The sequence below is a fragment of the Pelecanus crispus genome, chromosome 1 (assembly GCF_030463565.1).
Source record: "Pelecanus crispus isolate bPelCri1 chromosome 1, bPelCri1.pri, whole genome shotgun sequence".
Taxonomy (NCBI): domain Eukaryota; kingdom Metazoa; phylum Chordata; class Aves; order Pelecaniformes; family Pelecanidae; genus Pelecanus; species Pelecanus crispus.
In genome coordinates, this window is record NC_134643.1 from 117517686 (window position 1) to 117540388 (window position 22703).

The following is a 22703-nucleotide window of genomic DNA, read 5'->3' on the forward strand; positions in this document are numbered from 1 at the left end:
AAACTCAACCACTAACCACACCATCCACCTCTCCCCAAGTAAAGTTTCCTACCGCTGAAAAAGAATGACAGTGTCTAAGCATCATAATCAGCTAATTCTCCCCTTCTGAGAAATTACACTTTTTGAACTACAATGGCAGTGGAATTGTGCAGATTGAACACTTCGTCATACCTGAATAAATTGTTCTGTCCCAGAAGCTGTTCTTGTCTCTTTGTGGATGTTGTACTCTCATCACATCCCTATTCTCTCTAGCAGTCATACCCGGAAAACTGCATACGTCCTCTGCATGTGGAACCCTTGAAATACACTGTTAACATCATTTTGATACTGACTTGGGAGCTCTGGAACATGGTTTTGGAGCTGTGCATCAACCGGTCAGGTCAGCATCTTTGAAATGGCAGGTCAGGACTTTGAAAATATTCATGTCTGGAACTACAAATCATGTGAGAAGTTTGGGAAGCAAGAGCATGAAAGAAAAAGTCAGGTAGTAGAATAGCATATATAGCATCACAAGGATTTTATCAAAATAAAAAATACATATTTACTTTTACAGAATCCGTAGAATTAATCTCAAGTGATGACATACCTCCCATTTTACGATTATTGTAGAATTCATTTGGGTTAAGCTGCATATTCTGAGTAAGAATATTGCAAGTGCAGAAAGCTCTCACTCGGTGATGGTTTGGTTTTCAGAAGGCACTTATTGATACTTCAAAGTTGTCATTATGGATAATTTCACTTGGAGACCTGTATACAAGTTTTGTTTTCTTTGACAATGACAGAGAACTAGGCTGCTATCAGTATTCAAAATTAAAGGTGTTTTTCTGTAAAATGTTAAATTTTTAATATAGGGCATGTGTTTTTTATGTGGATGAAGTCACAAAGTCAGACATACCTGTGCTGTACCTATCAAAGTCTCTGTTGAATATTTATCACTTGTGTTTTAGCTTTATGCTGGTGACGATGTTGTGGTGGGGAGAAAAACATCACTGTCCTGGTTTCGTCTGGGATAGAGTTAATTTTCTTCCTAGTAGCTGGCATAGTGCTGTGTTTTGGATTTATCATGAGAAGAAGGCTGATAACACGCTGATGGTTTAGTTGTTGCTGAGTACTGCTTATGCTAGTCAAGGACTTTTCAGCTTCCCATGCTCTGCCAGGTGCACAAGAAACTGGGAGGGGGCACAGCCGGAATAGTTGACCCAAACTGACCAAAGGGCTGTTCCATACCATATGGCGTCATGCTCAGTATAGAAACTGGGGGGGGTTGGTTGCGCGGTGGCAGTCGCTGCTCAAGCACTGGCTGGGCATTGGTCGGCAGGTGGTGAGCGATTGTATCACTTGTTTCTCCTGGGTTTTGTTCCTTTTCACTACAGATGATGATGATGATGATGATGATTATTATTATTTCAATTGTTAAACCATTCTTATCTCAACCCATGAGTTTTCTTACTTTTGCCCTTCCGATTCTCTCCCCCATCTCACCGGAGGGGAGGGTGAGTGATTGGCTGTGTGGTGCTTAGTTGTCATCTGTGGTTAAACCACAACGACCATCAAAACCTCCCAAACCCCACTTCTATTTATGCATTCTATGAAATTCTTTGATTAACATTAATGATGAAAAATATTTTGATATCTTAAGAATTTATTATGATTTCCAAAATGCTGTAAAAAGGTACCTTCTGAAGACCTTGTCTGTATTTACCATTTTCAGGACACACAATGGTCTGTTTATTGAAATTATTCTTCCAATGTCTTAGAGTGTAAGCACCTGCATACTTGCTCATCGATCTTCAGTAATTCAGTGAATGAGCAGAAATCATGAGTATTGAACCACAGAGGCTGTTCTGGTTGTCTAGGTTTTTATTTTCTCTATTTTTTATACTCTTTATTAAGACTAAGAAATAAAAGCATGTGTACTTATTCAATCTAGCAGAAAACACTATAGTACATATTTTACATCTCTCCCACTATAACATTTGAAAGGAAAAAAAATATTCCAATTTAGTAGATTTCCATTATTATTTCAGGCAGACTTGCGAGTTACTGACATTATTCATTTATAGAGATTATATCTGTGTTTTGATTTGTCACCAGTGGCAGCTCCAATGCTTTTTTCCTGGTGGGGATTTCTACTGACGACTGCTGGGCAGGTGTAGTGTACTTTGTGTTCCCATGTGTGCTGCCTCTTCCTCTTCACGTTTTGGTGTGTTACGGTGGCAGACATGGTGCTAACGCGTGCTCTCCATACTTAGTGCAGGAGGGAAAGAAGCTTCAGAAAGATTTTACCAAGGGTTCTGGTGGTCACAGACACCAAGATTAGGGCTGCCCCTTTTTGACATTGTGTATTTGCTCTTCAAAGCTAAATAAGATGACTGACATTATGGATCAGTATGAAGGCAGACTTCTGCTTTGTTGGTATATTCTGGTTTTGATAATGCCATTTACAAGAATGGGAAAATATAACTAGCATGGTTTCATTTTTTGCTACAGGCTAACACTGCTTATTAAATTTTTGTCCCAGCTTCTTCATTGCTCTTTGCCAGTCAACTTCTGTGTCTCTGCTGTGTTCCTAATGTTCTTTACTAGCTGTGCTTCAGTATGACTGCACTGTCATTGTACTTTTTGTGTCATGATATGTCCTTAACTGACTTACCCAGATCTGTATTAACTGGCTTATACCACAGAACAATATAATACAGCCACGCTAGTGTTTTCGAAGTCCTTGCGAAAATTCATCATACTATCTAGCATTTTTCATTTGCACGTGTTAATCTCCAGCATATTCTGGGAATCCTGTCTAGCATTGGCAATTCTTCAAAATATTTTCTTTTATGTATGCATGTATGTATTTATTTCTTAATGGAATTTTCTTGGTCTGTATTTGCACTCTTGTTTTCTCACATATTTCTATGTTCAGGAATGTCAGCCAAACAGTATATTTTTAGTCAGGTATTGCACCATGTTTGCAGAAAATTAATTAAATTGTACACAACCATCTGCAGAATAGGACCAGGGAACAGGACTCCTTAAACTGTTCATGAAGAAACCACAGGACCAAAACCATCTTATTATATATTTTGTATAAAACATCTTATTATATATTTTTCATTACTTTATAAGCAATTTCAGAGAGACTAATGTATTCATTTTAGACAATTTGGAAAAAGTAGAAATTAACTTTAGAAAATATGTATTTTTATGATCATTTGGGCCATTTTTTTTTTTTGCCTACAACTGTTACATGTTTTATTTGGTTTTGTGGACTTCGCTTAACCTGGTAGATACCTCTCAAAATGCTTCTTACTATATATTTGATGATGAGAACAGACAATGTGGTCATGCAAAAATCTGTCATTCAGAGTATTTATTAGGTTGTTTTTTGCCCTAACTGTACACCTAACATATATTACATCATCCCATATTTGAATACAGTATTTTTTTCTCATACATAAGAACATAGGAAAGTTATCTTGAGTATAGACCAGCTGTGTACATATCAAAGTAATTTTTTCCAGCAGTATTAGAAAATAATTAGATAAACTAAAACAAGATTAAGAAATTACTGTAAAAACTATTTCATTTTAAGGATCTTTGTGCTTATTTTCATTACCTTTTTTTTTTTAAAACATCACTTAGCAGTCAAATCTGTGCTTTGGAATGTATGGAATTAGTTGTAATGAAATATATAGTAAATTATACAGTGAATTATAATACATGGGATTAATATTGAACTGATAATATTTTCCTTTGTTATCAAATTCAAAATAGCACTGCAAATTTTATACTTCTGTAGAAATACCTTAGTGACTTTAGTGAGGATTACAAATAATGTAACTCTTTTTACAGGAATCCTGTTAACCATACTGCCCAGAAGGTATAACTAGTACATGCTTGTTTTTCAGAGTGAAGAATTACCATTTGAAATAGGTATTTTTATTCGATGTTTTTTTTCTCTTTTTCATATATGCTTCTAATAAGCTATTACTGGAAATAGAAAATTGAGCTAGCTGAATAAGCTCAGATCTAATTGAGAAAATCATGGTGAAAGAACTTCCGTGAATGTGTCATTACAGCTCTAGGTCAATATAATTTCACAGAAAGACACTTTCCATTGTGCAAGGAGAAGGTACTAAGAAAAAATTTGGCTCCTCATTGTAGGTTTGTGATGTACAATAAGGAAGGGCAAAGGGAATATTTTTCCCAAAATACCAGTTCTCTGCTACTGCTATTGTATAGAGCTACCTTAATGCTTCAGGAGGGCAGATCTTAATGAATCACTAGTACAGTACTTAGTATTGTATCTGTGATTCATAGTCACAGGTTGTATCAGCATATGTCTCCTCACAGTTTCAAAAGTGACTTCTTAGGGAAATATTTGTAATCAAGGTAAAATCAGAAATAAAATTGCTGAAGTATATGTACCTTTTAGGTAGGAGCAACGTAGATTTACCATTGTGTTACATACTTGATGTTTTAAAAAAGCAGCAAATAAACCATAGGTAAATAATGCAGTTGTTATTAACTATGTTATACAAAATACTTGTAAATTATATATATATATCACAAATTAGAAAGCTATTTAATGTTTTGTTTTAAAGAAATTGCATTTTAGTTATCCCAAGGAATCCCTCCAAAAAACATGACATTCAGTACTGTAGCATGTTTGCTAGTAACTTCATAACTTTTCTCTTTCCCTTTTTAAAGGTGTAATGAAAATAGAATTTTCAGCATTGGAAATGACATAAGAGAAAACTAAGTGGTTGTAGTTACTATTTTTTACCAATCCAGAGGGTTTTAGGTTTGCTCTTGCACTAGAATTCCGTAACTTTAATTTATGTACCTATGCTGTGAGGTTTTCATAGGAAACAAAATTCAGTGTTCTTGGATTCTGATGTGGATTCTTTCCATAGAAATTATGATATACAGAATGCTTTATATGACTGCTTTATGTCAGATATTTTAAGTTCTAAATTGTGTGCATTTTTCCTGTATTCAGTGAAGAAACAATTGTACAGAGTTAAAAGCTTAGTCACTTAAATATCAGCTGCCACTTGGTGAGTATTTAGTGTAAAAAGCAGTAAACTTGAGTGTATGTATTTATAGGATTGGACATTAAGGTATGTTTCAAGTTTAAATGTGATACAGAGAAATAGTTACTGGTTTTCCCTCCTTTTTCCAACTTCCTCAATAATGAAAGTAGGTAAGTATCAGTATTTTTTATCAGCTTTTTTTTTCCTCAAATGAAAAAAGTGTAACAAAGAAGTAAAGCAAGTTTTCCAAAGCTACAAAACAAGTAAAGAGCAGAACCATATTAAAAATAACTTTTTTTTCCTCAGGTATACTAGTCCGTGAAAGCTGAAGCGTCACACAGTGGATTTTTTAATTTTTTTTTTATTTAGTTTTCCCTAATATTTTATACTCTTGAAAGTTTTTGGGGAGGGGGTGGAGACGTGTGATGGATAAGAATTTTTATGAAGTTGCTAAATATAAAATTTATGTTCTAGAAAATCAGAAGCCAGCATTCATTTTCCTCCCTTGCCTTTTTCCATGAAATGATACGGAAATGAAATCCAGAAATACCAGTTGCATTTATGGATCATGGTTTTTAACAATTGTGAGCTTGTGACAAGAAAATGTGAATAATGAAAATAAATCTATGACTGGATTTGTGTTTTGATCATTGTTGGGGGTGTATTTCTATTCAGTTTCACAGTTACATTTTTAAGGACAAGAGAGATAATGCTAACTGTGATCTAAGATACTATGATTTTACGTGTATGTGTTTTCATTAACTGCAGCATCATAACAAAATGAGTGAGCTCATAAACGGGTTTTGAGTATGCAGTTCACTATTCCAGTCATAAGTGGATACATTTTGTGGTTTACCTTGACAATGTTCCTTTAAGCATGTACTTATTCCCTTGATTATAGTGCCTAGAAATAGAACATCTTTTTCTATATTTTTTTAATTACTTGACAAATTTAGACGTTGCTTAGCTGTCAGTAATAACTTCACCATAGGTGAAGAGATGCTCTCAGTCATACTTATCAATTGTGTTTAATATATAAAACATACATAAATATACATATATATATAAACCCTTTCTTTTTCCTGAATCAATGTAAACAGAGCCCAGATGGCCGTATAGAAGTCAAAGGGCAGCATGGAAAATCGTCACTCCATATTAAAGATGTGAAGTTGTCAGATTCAGGGAGATATGACTGTGAAGCTGCAAGTAGAATTGGTGGGCACCAAAAGAGCATGTACCTTGATATTGAATGTAAGTTCTAATATTTTGTTTTCTCTTTTAAATTTGTTTTAAAAGAAAAAAAAAAAGTACATTCTTAATGGAAGGCCAGTTTTTCCTGGTAATTCATGTTTAAACTTGCATAATTTAAGAAAGTATGTCCTTCTGTAGTTAGTGATACTGAATTCCATGGAGGAATCCTGTCTTTTCTGGAGTTGACAAGACATTTGTCGGTGATTTAAGCAAGACAGAACTTCATCCGAGATCATATTCCAGTGGTATTACCCACTATTTAAGGCTAAGCTTAATAACTTCAAATCTTCAGGCTAGACTGCTGTGGGTGAGAAGTATTCAGTGGGATAATGTAAGGATTGATTTGAGCAACAGCTCAGTCTTGAGCTTACCCTTCTAAGATTCAACAAAGTCTTCTGGTTTTTTCCTAGTTCTCTGTTTTACTAATCCCCAACAAGTCTCTACCCCTCCCGGAGTTCATAAGCTTGTGACAGTCTCTTTTAGACAGGCTGCTTTATGGACAGGCTGCTATATTCAAAGCTCTTGAATTTTATCCAGGAGAAAAGGAGATTATTTTTGCTTAGAGAAGAGTCTAATGCTGTAGAAGCCAATCAGAGGATATAAATTTGAAATATAATATATAATAAAATTCATTGGAAAATCATCTCTTTAAACTGTTCTTCAAATTCATGAAGCAAAGGTCTTCAAAAAACGAAAACAAAAAAAAATACTTCTTTTATATTTCATCATTGTTCTATTTTGCTAGGTATTTTCTAGATACATTTGTTCTACATTTGCAACATAGCTTGAGTGAGCCTGTTTTAGACTGAGACACTGAACGCAAAAAGTCTCTCCAGTGGGAAGACCGAAGTCTGAATAGGATCTGTGGTACAGAAAGATAAGTGAAGGTTGCAGACTATAGGCTGAGTGATTTCCTGAGGAGTTCTGAAAGTGACTTCAGTACACAGTTGTGTTTTCCATCTTTTTGGCAGGCAAGCAATGCATTATGATGTAGGAAACAAATCTGAAAGGAAAATGAGAAATGGTCAAAGTTGTAATTGGATGTTAGGAATGGAGAGATTTGCCAACCCAGAAGACCTAAGAAATAAATACAATATTTATTAATAGCTTTAACATAGCTACTCTTCAATAAACAGACATATGAAGGCATTTGAAACTTTGCAAAATATTATTATTCTTTTGGGAACGTATTAATTTACTATATTTGTTTCTTTAATGAGTGCACTGATAATTATTTATTTTATATGTATATAAAAGAAAAAAATATTTTACTAGATAAAAATGCAAGTTCAGTGAAGTTCCTGTAAAATTTCTGTAAAATCCTGTCCTCCTCTGCACATAGTGATATGAAATACATTGTTTGATTAAGGTTATGTACCCGTTATGCTTTAAAATTAAATATTAATACCTTTTGTATTCAGAAGAGAGATACAGGATGCACATTTTATGAAACATGGGCAATTGAAATTAAGAATTTATTAGCAGCACAGAATTCATACTAAAGGGCATAACAAAATCTCTGGATTGATACAATACATTATTATAGCCTAAGACACCTTTCAGGGTGAAAGTTTTAGAACAGATGCTAAGAATTTAAAAGTAACATATTCTCATTATGGTATGGCAGACAATTTTGAATATGTGTGGGAACAATCAAATATGGTGTACAAGAAAATGGAATAGCGTGTTGTTTTAAGTCTGAATTTATGCCTTGGTAGACACTACATATACGTTCTTTTATGAAGCAGGTGTCATAGTTGTCCTTCATTCCCCTTATTTTGTTTTATAAGTTGCAGGCTAGAGACTTTCAGCAAAAGATACAGGTTCAAAAACTAAACAAATAATTTGTATTCTCGTAGCAAAATGGCAAAACAGGGGGAATTGTTATGAGAGTCTGTGAAGTTGGTACTGAATAAATGATTTGACTCTTCATGTATTATTTTCGAACTGATATTATTTCAGCATGTTAATTGTAATTACAAATGTTGTGATCAGGGTTTTTACATTTTTTTGGTAAATATTAATTTACCAAATTGCATAAAACTCTTCAAAATATTTTTATTTTCGCTTCAATTATTTTAGTTTTGTTGTCATCAAAACCAGTTTTGAGAAGAATTTTTTCAGGTAATTTTTCAGGTATGGCTGGCTCTTTGCATAATTACTAGCCAGCCGTTTTAGCAGAATTTTTATTATTTTTAATAAAATTCTAGTATAAACCTCAATAACTATTTTAGAATTAAAATGTAAATAAATAAGCAAGACTTAATTGTTTATATTGTTCTGTAGTTCCTAGATAGGACTAATCAATGCACGTATGCCATTCTGTAAGTTAATAACAAAACTACAGCAGTTTTCTTTGTATGTTTTAATACATTTGACAATTTGCGCAGTCAGGAGAGGAGCATGCTCCCATGACATCCTTAAATGTCAGTGCAGTTCAACAGGCCTAATGGAGACACAGAGCACTTTGGTGTCACTGTCTCATCCTTTTACTTACTGACCCCTGTCAGAGACTTAAACTGACAGTAGGATTGCACAGAGTTTCTGTACTTTATCCTTATTCTCCGTTGGGGTTGCTCTTGATGATAAGAGCAGTTCTCCAGGACAGGAAGAGATTATCAGGTTTGATACCAATTGGACACAGTTAACCCTGCCTTTTATCTGAATTAAATGTTAGACAGACATGAATTGTAGGGAAGCCAGAGACATTTATAAGGAGTTCTTCCCACAAAGTCATTTTGTATTTAGTTATGTTTAGTTTTCCTTATATTAAGTGTGAAATATGAATCAAAATGACGTGAAAAAGAAAGATACTATTATAAATATTATTTACTAATGGATTTCATTAACTGCAAAATTTGATTACACATATGAAGCCTAGTGTCTATTGGATAACAATAATAATGATAATGATAGTGATAATAATAGAAGTAACTGATTTAAAAGTTCCTGTGTGACGGCATATATGATGTATACTAGGTATTGGGTATTAAGATGTGTCTATAGTAATTATATAGATATTTATCATAGATAGAGAAATAGCTATTACTTTTTTTAATAAAAACCATGATAGAAATAGATAAAAAATAGATAAAGCAGGAGATACGCTAAGATGAGGTTTTCAGAAGGGCCTGAGGAATTTAAATGTACAAATCACAGTGAATTACAACTTGATTTGTACATATAATATTATCAGGTGCCTTTCAAAGTTACAGTTTTCCTATGCAGATATTTACATTTCTAGATTACCCTTGATTAGTCTAGAGTGGGCTTGGTAGTGTAGGTTAATGGTTGGACTGGATGATCTTAAAGGTCTTTTCCAACCTAGATGATTCTATTCTATTCTATTCTATAGATGGTATTTTTTGTCTTTTTAGCAGAGACCTAATTATGCTGACAAATATATGCTAGGGATATAAAGGAATCTTAAAAAGCACAATCCAGGCCTGACTAAAAGAAGAAAAATTCTGTTGAGAGAACACATTATTTCTTGGGTTCCATAAATTATTCACTGCAATGATTAACATTAGAGGATTAAAAGTCATAGTTTTGACATGTTCAATATGCTGGATCATCTTTCTTCATAGTATTATTCTTAGCTAGGACGCACTGAGGGCCTTACTAAGTTGGAAAGGATTTGAACAAGCCAGTAATGGTCAGGAGTCTATGATTCTTAAAAGTGGCTCTCTACTTGCCCCTAAAGTTTTCCTTTCTTTGTGTTCAAAGTGTCATTAACACAGTCAGAAGTATTCACAGCACTTAACTGTGTAGTCCTAGGTGCACACATTGTGGAAGATGCTGGTCTGTCTCTCTGATTGCTCTGTGTCACCAAGTGCAGATTCCTTTGGAGAATACTCCTGTTACTGGAAAAATTATATTAAGCCATGTTCTTTGGAAAAGTCTCTGGTTTTCCACATACTACCCAGGAAGCATCCTAACTTACAGTCTTTTGTATCTGCAATTACCAGTTTTCACATCACTCTATTTCTGTTAAAACCCCCAAGTTTCAATATTGATACTGCAGTTATTAGATATGCTGGATGGCCCAAAAATGCCTACTTCCTCACTGTACACAAAGACTAGTGTTTTGGGATATAAACAACTATCCTAAACATATTGTATTCAGTAATATGGTACATTTTTGTATGAAATCAGCCACGTGAGTGGTCACAAATACGATTTATTAGAAAACAATTCCTAAAAAAACCCATTTAAGTAATTTAAAGTGTCTTCCAAAAATGAGAATTTTTTCTTACTACTGGTTTTCATCCAAACCTGAATTTTGTAGTTATATTCCTTACTAGTTAAGTACCAACATTCAGTGGTACCAAAAATTGTGTAGCATGTGCAACACAGTCTTTCCCTGTAAAGAAACCTGTGCAGTATTTATTATGCTACTGTATTGCTTATCGGAAACAGTCTTTTTTTCTTTTTTACTTCCGGCCACAATTTGAAATCAACCTCATTACCGTTACAGTATTGAACTTGGTTTCCCGAGTTGATTAGTCCTTTAGGCTTTTTACTTTGTTTTATGTTAGTTAGCTGTATTGCACTGTGGTTAATGCAGATGCTTTGGATTCATGCTATTTAATTTTATATCTTTTCAAAAATGTACAGCATTACTTAAAAGCAGGTTGAACAAGTTGAGCTACAAATTCTATTTACCTTCAAGGAAGCAAGGCTTTGAATCAGTGAAAATAATACTACTATGTACAGGATGTCACAAATGTTGTGACAAATGTCACAAATGTTTCGGCTACCAACTGCTATCATAAATTATAATAAATGCAGATAGTTCATACTTCGGATTCAGTTTCTGTTAAATCAGCATATGAACATCCTGCCACTACTCACAGAATGGTTGAGGTTGGAAGGGATTGCCTCTTGCCTTGTCACTGGACAGCACTGAAAAGAGCCTGGTTCTGTCTGCCTTATACCCTCCCTTCAGCTATTAATCACGGGGGCCCAGCCCTATCTGTTATCACAGCCAGAAAACAAAACCCATAAACACAATCATATGACCTCAGAAAGAGACAAATGACAAGAAAAACGATCAAGAGAAACAAAATGTTGAAACATTCTGGACAATTTTTGCATTTTTTCTATTAAATGCTATTGTCTTTAGTTACATTTCTTTGTGTCAAATTTATAGCTTAAAATGAGAAAGCAAGGATGGAAAAGGTCAATCTTTAACATCATGAAATACCTGTCATAATGCTGACATGACTTTGGAGCTCATGAATGTCACTCGTAAGATTTAAATTTTTCCTTCTTTGACTACCTTGTGCACTTGCACAGAAGCAAATTTTGTATGCCATTGCAGTGACTTAACGGGGATAAGAATGTTGAATTCTGAGCAAAAGATGAGGTTCATTGCACAAAGCCACTTTGCAAAAACCGTTTCACTAAAACTCCCTGTACTGAAGCGCAGATGAATGCATCTTTGTTGTCTTTTTCTGATGTTGCAACGATAAATGTGGCAAAGTGGCTAAAATTATACTTTATTCACCTGTATAGTAAAAGTACCTATTCTTTAACCCAAAAGGGTGTAATCGTACTTTAGAATAGAAATTCCATCTTAAAAAAATTTGGCCAATATATGTTAATGACTTGTTAAAATGCAATATTCATGTTAGGAATTTCTCTAAATTTTTACCTAATAGAGCTCTATACTGCATGTTTTCGTTGACCTTGTGATGAGCTTGGTGTCATTTTAAGCAGATTTTTAATAACATGTTGGCTGTTTATCTTTTAATAGAAAAATACAATTTTGAATTAATATTTAAATGAAATATTAATAAAATATTTTCTCTTCTAATAATTTACTCATTTTATTGATAGGTATATATGCCTCAGCGTCTTTTCTTACTGACATAATTTTTCACATATGCAATTATGAAAAGTAAAGGTAAAAAAAAAGCAAGAAAGTGTTCTCTGATGTTTCACTGAAGATGGTTCTACTTCATGAGTTGGTCTTCCAGGCTAAAAATATTAAATGTTTGCATTGATAATTAATGCGTAAATTTTAAACTGGTTTTCATATTTGCAAAATTCAACAGATATTTGCAAGTCATTTCATACTATGTTAGGTGTAAATTATATTATACAGTGATGACCTGTGAATGAAAAAAAGGCAACATGGCCTTTGTCCTTCTTTATACCTCGAAGATAGGTCCAGCAGAGCAGAAGCAACACGTCTGAGAATTACAAAGAAAATAATCAGGTAGTATGATAAGTGTGATGTTGAAACTTTGAAACTTGAACAAAACAAAATATCTTAAATTGGGATTTGTAACCTCAATACTTTTTTTTTTCCTCAATTTACTTCCCTGAACTGCAGAATGCTTGGCATTACTTGAAGTTGGTATCTTTAAATAGTCTTCAGTTATGTCAGAGCATCCTGAAGTCACACGCTTGAAAGAGAAGCGTCCAGTATTGTTTACACTAAACCTGAGGCATGTAACTTTGGTGCAGTATCTGAGGCCAGGTCCCTCTGCGCCACAGAGCCTGCCTCTGAGCTGCTGTTGCTGTGCACACTTCAGCATAGGGCTAAAGAGAAAAATACCGGGTGAGTTTGAGCACACTGTACTGGAAGTCTGAGGGATATGACGTATAGGTTTAGGGGGACCACGTGTTGGAAATGGAGTTGTATATACAAGGTAATGCTGTTTCAATTTTTAGTATGTTCCTTAAAATTTCTTAGAGATTTTTTTGTTGTTTTCTGGACAGCACTGTGTGTAAAAATTAAATAAAGTGTAATGAGGCTGAGAGTCCCTGCTCCACAGAAGAACAACAGTTATGATTTAGGAATATAGGAGATGATAGGAAGGAGATGGTAGGAAGGAGATGGTAAGAAAGAGATGATAGGAAGGAGATGATAGGAAGGAAAGGAAAGGAAAGGAAAGGAAAGGAAAGGAAAGGAAAGGAAAGGAAAGGAAAGGAAAGGAAAGGAAAGGAAAGGAAAGGAAAGGAAAGGAAAGGAAAGGAAAGGAAAGGAAAGGAAAGGAAAGGAAAGGAAAGGAAAGGAAAGGAAAGGAAAGGAAAGGAAAGGAAAGGAAAGGAAAGGAAAGGAAAGGAAAGGAAAGGAAAGGAAAGGAAAGGAAAGGAAAGGAAAGGAAAGGAAAGGAAAGGAAAGGAAAGGAAAGGAAAGGAAAGGAAAGGAAAGGAAAGGAAAGGAAAGGAAAGGAAAGGAAAGGAAGGAATTAGGGAATGGAGGGAAGACATCAATAGGAGGCATGTTGTGGAGGTAAGGATGACGGGTAGGAAAATATGGAAGGTAAAGATAGGAAGCTGAATTTTATTCTGAAAATGCAACAAGTAGGATAGGAAGAGAGATGGCGATTAGGATCCTGATTTGAGAAAGGCATTGCGGTTTTTCACTTTTGGCTGTAAGAGAATTATGTGATCTAATACATGATGTTCGAAGTCTGGCCGTCCTAAATTATTCCAGTAATTCTGTCCTGGAATACATGTAACAACTGAAATTTTGATACAAACTGCTGCTATCCAGAAATAGTGTGTCAGTAATTGGCAACACCTGATCATTTTATTACTAAGATAAAAATTACTGCTAGTGTGAGAGACCTGTAGGGGTAGTCTTCCTGTTCTAGTTCTGATGGCCAGTGATCTTAGTGATTTACTGACCAATAAAATGACTGATAGACATATGCGGACAGTTTCTTTTAAACATCACTATTGACATACTTAGCTTATTTTACCTACATATGTTTTCTTTATAATTTCTTCTCCTATTTTAGACAGGTTTAGATAATCTTAGATGGGCTTATCCATTCACAACAGATATTTCTATGAAACTAAAATTTCTTGGGGTTTTTGTTTGGTTTGTTTTCTGGGTTTTTTTTAAGTGATCATCCAACTACAGTTCCTTGATGTTAAGTGGAATTCAAAGAAAAATAGATACATTGAATTTCTGTGACTCTGGCAGCACCAAGTACCAAAACTATGCATGCATTTGTTGCCCACCGTTTGTTTAAGGTTGAAGGTGCCGTTATCAGCAACATACTTTGCATCTAGCAGAAAGATACCTTACCTCCATGATAAATATTTTTTTTCTATGTTTATAGAAATGGAGAAATTAGTGTGGTGTTTGGATATTAAAAATAATAACGTAGTCGATGATATCAGGGACTAGTACTGCTTGCCAGTAAGAGGGGACTCTTACTCTTCCATAAACTGTACAATTAGTAGATAGTCTGTCATAATATTGAACATCAATGTTTTATTGTAGTGCATTTTGAGAGGAACCAGGAGAATGGGGTGGGGGAAAGGAAACATTACTGAGTGGTGTTTCCTGTCACTTGCTGTGAAAGAAATATGTACCTCTGCAAAACTGCTGATCTCAAACTTTTGAAATGATGAGCTGGATTCTCAAAAAACCCTCTGGTTTTATCTAATAATCATGGTAATTTAAAACCTAGTATATGTTGTTCCATTTGCTTTTCTATCTGGAAACTTCACCTGCAGATCTTGCACGTTTTTCCTTGCAGCCACATGATTGTGATAGTAGCAGTAAAACTGTGAGAGTTAGTAACCCTGAAGCTCTGTAGTTCCTATCTTCCTTTTAAGGATGAATAGATATTAAAATCTAATCACCTGGCCTCATTTGTTAAGTCTTTCTAATATTATTTCTTGTTAAAAGGAATATGTGACAGTTATTCTACCTGTCTGGGGAGATTCGTATACTTTATGTCCAAGGAAAAGCTATTAATTCTAAAATATTAACTATTGCAAAACAGGTATGCAGGAGAAAATACAAGAGAAAGATAGAAGGCTGTTAACCAAATTGTGGCAGAGTTACAAAAAAATTAAGGTACTTTTACAGGATGGATAGCAAGGAAAGTACTAGATTTGCTAGAGGATGTGGTTTATTAAAGTCCTTGATGATGGGAAACTTACGCCAGTATTAACCATCTAAGAGAGAGGCTTCCAATAATATACTACATGAAATGTTCCAGCATCTTAGACCTGACAGTCTGTCATATATTTTCATTGCATGATCCGGGAAAACAAATTATTTGAGGAAGAAATAGCCAAAAGTTTGAAAACCTATGTTCTTAAATTAAGAAGTGCAAATCTGATTCTCTGCACTAGTTTGCTATTATAGCTCTCTGGACACGTGCTGAATCAGGTAATTTGCCATATCCAATTTTGTGTGTAATGCTGAACATACACCAGAGCTGGATCTTTGAAGTCATTAATTGAATTACCTTCTGGATGAGACGGATGATGTATTAGTCTGTTCTTGAATCACCTTTCTCAGACATTATACTTAATAAGGATATCTAAATGCTAGCGACAGTTTTCAGGTCAGAGTTTGCTTCTTGTACATAGTCTTCTTATGCAGGTTATCCAGAACCACTTCTCCTAATTGGAGTGCTGACCTGTCAGTTTCCTTCGTGTTTGGGAAAATGAACAGCTTGTGTTTAGTTAATGCTGGTGCCATAATATTAACTATTCTAAAATGCCATTCTGAAGTTATAACTGCTTATAGAATCCTACTCTCATAGACTAGCTTTGTTTAATTTTGTATCTTTGTGATACAGTCTTTGTTCCTTCTAGGCATCTTTTTCATTTGGATTGCCTCATCTGTCAAAAATCATACTCCATCTTTCACGGCAAGCTTATAACAGTACTTAGGAACTTTATGGTACCCTGGGCTGCATAAGAAGCAGCATGGCCAGCAGGTTGAGGAAGGTGATTCTCCCCCTCTACTCACCTTTTGTGAGATGCCACCTGGAGTAATGCATCCAGCTCTGGGGTCCCCACCACAAGACAGAGCGGGTCCAAAGCAGGGCCACAAAAATGGTCAGAGGGCTGGAGCACCTCTCATATGAAGAAAGGCTGAGAGAGTTGGGTTTGTTCACCCTTGAGAAGAGAAGGCTTCAGGGAGATTTTATTGCAGCCTTTCAATATGTAAAGGGAGGCTTATAAGAAAGATGGAGAGAGACTTTTTACCAGGGCCTGTGGCAACAGGAGAAGGGGCAATTGTTTTAAACTAAAAGAGGGTCATTTCAGATTAGATATAAAGAAGAAATTCTTTGTGATGAGGGTGGTGAGACACTGGAACAGGTTGCCCAGAGAAGCTGTGGATGCCCCATCCCTGGAAGTGTTCAAGGTCAGGTTGGATGAGTGAGCAACCTGATCTGGTGGAAGATGCCCCTGGCAGGTGGGCTGGACTAGGTGATCTTTAAAGGTCCCTTCCAACCCAAACCATTCTATGATTCTATCATTTATTGTGTGCCTATATAACTAATATGAACAGTAGCTTTTCTGCAGGGTTGTTTTTTTGGTTTGGGGGTTTTTTTTGTTTTTCAGCAGAGCACCATAAGGTTCAGACATAATAAATATCATCAGGATAGCTTTTTTTTTTTTTAAATGGACTGTATTCAAGCTCCATGTTCTGTATTTAGCTGTTTAGAAGTCCAGCATGTTGTCTTAACTGGTAGTACTTTATGTAGAAAAGCTTAAAAAGAACAGTTCATTTACACCCTGAATTTATTTTTTGTCAGGCATAAATTAATCCTGAGTTACATAGAAGCTAAGCAGAGCTTATTTTTATTTTTTAATGGTTTTAACTTCCTCACTGATCTGCATGGAAGCTTTTTTCTTTTTATACAGTTCATGTATTGCATTTACATAACCTTAACGTATGTTAACATATAAGAAGGTCTCCCTTCTCATTTCTACTTGGTTATACTTCATTTTCAGTTGATAGAATTTATTGATAAATGTTCTGTTTATTAACTTCAATTGTTTCTTAGTTATTCTAGAAAACTGGAGGGATCAGATTTTATAGACATATAAAATAGTCAACCTTATGTTTTCAAAGCCTTGGCTTTAAGGTTTGTTATTTTTTCATGCTCTATTTTATATTAAACACATTGTGTGTTTCTGTTTGATAAATACTAATTCTGTAACCATTTAAGCATAATATACTACAGTTAGTGATGAAAAGCATACAAGAAAAAAAAAATCTCTTTATAAACTAGCTAGGGAATACCCTTCCAACTATTTTTTTTTATTTTAAAAGAAATGTAAAATAGCTTTTATTTGTACTGTAAAAAATTATTTCCAGAGTTATTTTCTTTGTGTGAAACATCACTCCAGGTATCTTAATCTATTCCTGACTAGGAAATCAAAAATCATCTGACTTAAGATAATTTATCTAAATCAAGCCATTAGCATAGTCATCCTGTGTTCTCTTCTTTTTGCTATATTGGAGCTTTCAACTGCTGCAGAAATGGCTGCAAAGCCTTTTTGCCCAGAGTTTTTGAGAGGGAAAATCTGAAGCTCTTTTTGTTTAGGAATGCCTTATGTTTGGGAGTTGTTGATTTTAGGATATATCTTTATTTGATGTCCTTTTAGTCCTATTGGTGTTTTATAGTGTTAAAACTTTTTATTAGTAACTGTAGTCATGTATAGATGGCAGTCCGTAACTCACCTATTCTTTTAAAATATAAATAAACAGATATTATAGACATCCAAAATCTTCCTTTAGAAGAGAGAGCAGTCTGAACAAAAGTCCCTATTCTCCTAAATGCTTGTACCTGCAGTATAGAAGTGTACACTACTTTTTCACTTGTAAGACTTTTTAAATAGGATATGAGTTTGCCACGTGTATTTAAATCAACAGAGAGCATCAAACCACGTATGTTACCTAGGAAGGAAAGTTAGTCAGGTTCAGACAGAACCTCTTTCTATCTTCCACATTCATGCCAGTGTTCATTAATGGAGTGAGCTTATTCTGAGAAATTGTGCATTGGAAGACAGTGCTTATCTAAAATTTGTTGTGAAATAACCACATTTTGTGCCTCACGAACCGTTTGATGAAGTTTCTGATCCATATGTTGAACACGTTAGGTGCAAAAACTGTCTGCCAGGCAGAAGTCAGTTCATGCAGTTTTCCTTCAAATGGCTCCCACCACTAACTTCATTTCCAGAGGAAAAGACAAGGCTGTGACTCTTGGTATTCTGAGATTCCTGACCATACTTAACCATAAAACAAGGATATGCAGTTTGCTTTTTTCTTCATAGAACTCCACTAGTGTGAGGTGTCACATCCTGAAAACTCTTTGATAGTCCATTTTTGCATTAAGATGCTTAGATGATGAAATATGTTTTTTTAAAAGGTCTATGAAAATCAAGGAGCACTAGAGTTACTTACTAAAACATTTGGAAAAAAAAGATGAGCTCCTATATCTGGTAAATAAATTCATAGAAAGACATACTTTACTTGTTTGGATGAAACCACTTGCTTTCCTACAAAAATAAGGGCTGAATAGTTATTTATAAAAATGCTGCTGCCATTGAATAATGTAGCAGCCTTGATCTGTGCTTTAAAACTTTTACTGATAACACATCTTTTTGGTCAAAGCCTGTATGCATGCATGAAGCAGCAGAAGCAGCATAATGTCACCAAAAAGTTATGCTTTTTTGACAAAGGCAAACACATAAATAAGTTGAAAACGTGCACTTCAGAAACAAGGAAGTAGTTTTAACCCATTCCTGAAGCTCAATTTTACTACTTCATTAAATGTGCTCTGTTCTGGTCCCTGATAGACCTATTAGCAATTTTCTAGCCTAAAGTTAAACTATTTGTGAGAAGACTAGAATAGAATTTCCAGAGACACATCTAGAAACATTTAGGAGCTATTTATCAAAATAAAAATATATACGTATGTACTTTAAATATTAAAAAGAGATACCATGACACCAGCTATAATTGATAATTCTCTTTTGGAATTAAAGTGCTGGAGAGTTTCCTTGACTGTCAGTAATATAAAAATATTTTCTTAATACTCTTAAAATATAATAAGAACGGGATTAAAATTAAAAAAAAAATCTATAGCTAAATATTTGATAGACAAAAAATATGATGTACCCAAGACATAAGTAGAAGAGCAGGGAAAGAGCTACTCCCTCTCATTTTCTAGAGACCATTAAACTGTCCCTGCTATCCAGGGAAACAGTGAGTAGAACAGGTAATTCTTGTCACTACTGGCATTGTGATCTGAAAATCATAGTTAGTTTTCAAACCAGCAATTTCCTCTGTATCAGACTCAGGGTTTGGCTATATGTTTAATGTAGCCATTTATAGGAAGGTTTGTGAGGAAGACACACTATCTTTTTGCTTGTCTGTAGCTTGAGGATTTCATAAGGAACTAGTATAAAGATTATCCTAAATAGTATACTGATACACACAATATTTTTTCTGAAGTAGGTAGAATACGTTGCAACATTTTAGGTATTCTTTTATTTTTTTTTTTTTATTCTAGGTTTGTTCACATAACTAAACATCTCTCTTTAGAAATATTTCATAAAGGATAAGATTGTTCCAGTGAGAAATGGGTGAAGCTCTTACATGTCTATGAAAATTTGGAGACTGAACATAATGTCTCCATAGCAAAAGAAGTCACTATAAAATCAGCAAATAAACAGCTTATATATATAAATTTCATAGGTGACCTCCCTTTGTCATACAAGGGTCTGGCTGAAGAGTTTCTTATCCTCAGGAAGAAATGTTCTTTGTCATTTCTGAGATAACGTCTTTCAAGGGCCTGATGTTGCCTAATGCTAAATATAATTAGCAGGTATTCTCTTCCTGAGAATTTCAGCTGAAACAGTTTCAGGAGAGGACAAAGCTACCAAAATAAAGGCTCAAGAAACTCAAGGTTGAATACTTATATTTTCTATGGCCTGTAATAAATTGATACAGCAATGAATTCAAATTTCCATGTGAACGTGAATGCTTGGATAGGGGTATATGTCTTGTTTTACTAAAACAGTTAATATATTTGTGTATCACTTTTTCCAGATGCTCCAACATTTGTGTCGAATCAAACCATGTATTACTCTTGGGAAGGCAATCCCATCAATATAAGCTGTGAAGTGCTAGCAAATCCATCTGCTTCAGTTCAGTGGAGAAGAGGAAAATCAGTTTTACCGGTAAAAAATACAACACATCTGAAGACCTACAGTACAGGAAGAAAGCTGATTCTAGAGGTAAGGCTTAAAATGGAAATCAACATAGTGACATTAATTAATTTCTTCTTCAGTTTGGCACCACTGCAAGTACTATAGGGTGCATTTAAGGATAAGACTTATAATTTGATAAGTAAAGGTCTTTTTAAAGAAAAAATATTTATGAACTTATTTATCTCTACGTTTCTTGTAAGCAGTTAGAAAATAAACCTCATTTGCATGGCTTATGCTCAGTTTTCCATCTGCAGTGAACAAAAATGTAACTTGCATTTCTTGCAAGTAAATAAATACATATATAAATATAAAACTAACCCATCAGGTTATTACTAAAAATTAAAGTGACTACCTGGTAGGTGTTTGGTGTATACAAAAAGATTTGTGTGGCTTCAGCCAAGAACAAAGCACAAGAGTAAAGTGATAGCAAACTGTAGTTGGCTTTGATAACAACTGTTTCTTCACGGAGGCACTGGAAAAATAAGAACTAAGCTCCCTTCTGTTATCTAAAAGGTACGTGTAAGAACAAAGCTGGAGAAAGGCAGAAGACAAAGAGTGGACCTTAATTATCTGTTTACTTTATTAACTTGACTGAACAGTGAACTACTCAGCAATTGTGTATAGCAAATCATGGTCCTTAATTAATCATTTCACAGCAAAGTGTAACCAGCGTCTCCAGCCCTGGTCTCACTTGTAACAGGGATGACATACTATTTTCCTTCACAGGTGTGGAAGAAGTTAGTTTTCTCCATTTCTACCTAGTGTCAGGCTTATGTCCCAGCATAAGCTTCTCAGTTGCCATGGGAAGAAAGATTGAGAATCTACAGGGCTAATCAGAGTGGGGGACCTACTTCAGATCCCAAGCAAGAGATGTACAGTGGACTGAAAAAAACCTTTTTTTTTTTTCCTAAAGTCCAAACAAATAACCTCATTTCTTGTAGTAGAGGATATATATTTAAAGAGACACAGTCTTACTCTTGTTTGAAGGTAATCTTTAGGGTTTTTTTTTTTAAGTAAAGCTTAACAACACAAAATATACTTTACAGTCTTTGGTTCTCTGAGTACTCTTCCATTCTTCTGTCACCTGAACAATTGGTCAGGCAAGCTGGATTCCAATAAAGCATTAGCTCCTTGTGGTATCTATTATTTGTTCTCTTATGTCCTTATTCACCTGAGTTTACAGTTGAGCCATGTCACTCATATCTTCTTTTTCCCCCCTGAATGGCTGGTGTATTGTGAATACTGCAAATAATAAAAAGTAAAATATCATTCTTGCATCATCTATACGAAACAGTAATTTTCAGACCTTTCATTGCTTATTTCAGTCAAAGTATCAGTTTGTGCAAATAATGTCTATGAAAAAAATGTGAAGTTTGTTAGATTTTTTTTCTTATTTAAAAGTGAAATTGTGAATATGAACAATGTCACCATTTTCCATTATTTGATTCCATCATTTGAATTTGAGACGGGGGAGTTTAACACAAAAAAGGGTGTATTTAGATCTGTATTTGGAGAATATACTAGATAGGCTGAAGTAAGAACATATCTGCATATTGGTTAAGGACAGCATTTTTGCATTTCTGATTTTTCTTAAAGAACTTTGATATTTGATTAGAAACTAATATTTACATATTGTATTCATTTTAAAGATTGCTCCCACATCTGACAGTGATTTTGGACGGTATAATTGTACAGCCACAAACAGAATAGGAACAAGATATCAGGAGTATACACTTGGTCAAGCTGGTAAGTTAAAATGTTGTTTCCTTTTCTTTAAATATTTTTTCTATTTTAATAAAAATTAAGTTCAGACACACTTTCCTCTGTTTATTTTATTCCAATGGAATATTTGCAGTTAATTTTAATTCTCTAAAAGTTGAGTTGCAATATAAAGTAAAATAAAACAGTTCCCTCAGAATATGAATCTTCTTTGGATTTAATTTTAAGGCCTTCTGAAATTTGAAAAAATGGAATTGGTCTAACTTTTTTTCCTTTGCCCTTATTATATCCTACATTTGTAACAGTGTATTTCCATTACTTCAGTGGAGAGATATATGGTTTGCAGGCAGTGAAAATAAGAAAGAATTAGGAAAGTCTTTTTTCCTTTTTCTCCCTGGTATTTTCTTGATAAACCAAGGATAACTGAAATACTTCAGTGAAGAATTTCTGTCTTCACTTGCACTTTTAGTTATTTAAAAGCAGAGTGCTGGATTGAATTAATTTAAGCTCTGAGATGTTCTACAACAACTGTTGAATTTCTGAATATTTTTAGGTCCATCTATTGTTGTTTAGGCAAATATGAAAATATGACTGTATGTTTGTTCTTTGGCACAAATAACTATTAACTGAGAGTAAATGAGAGCTTCTTAGCATTTCTTTCAATTTTATTTTTTTTGTGGAATGGACTAATGCTTGTTCAGCAAGCTT

The 22703-nt window shown here is 34.4% G+C and overlaps 1 protein-coding gene across 1 annotated transcript in view; it reads left to right on the plus strand.

Moving 5' to 3' along the window:
• The window catches only part of NCAM2 (neural cell adhesion molecule 2), a 487115-nt gene that overhangs the window by 383941 nt on the left and 80471 nt on the right, over positions 1 to 22703 (plus strand). Inside the window, 3 exon segments of the mRNA XM_075712794.1 lie at positions 6131 to 6281; positions 20116 to 20303; positions 21926 to 22022. Coding sequence (XP_075568909.1) covers positions 6131 to 6281; positions 20116 to 20303; positions 21926 to 22022 — 436 coding nt within the window.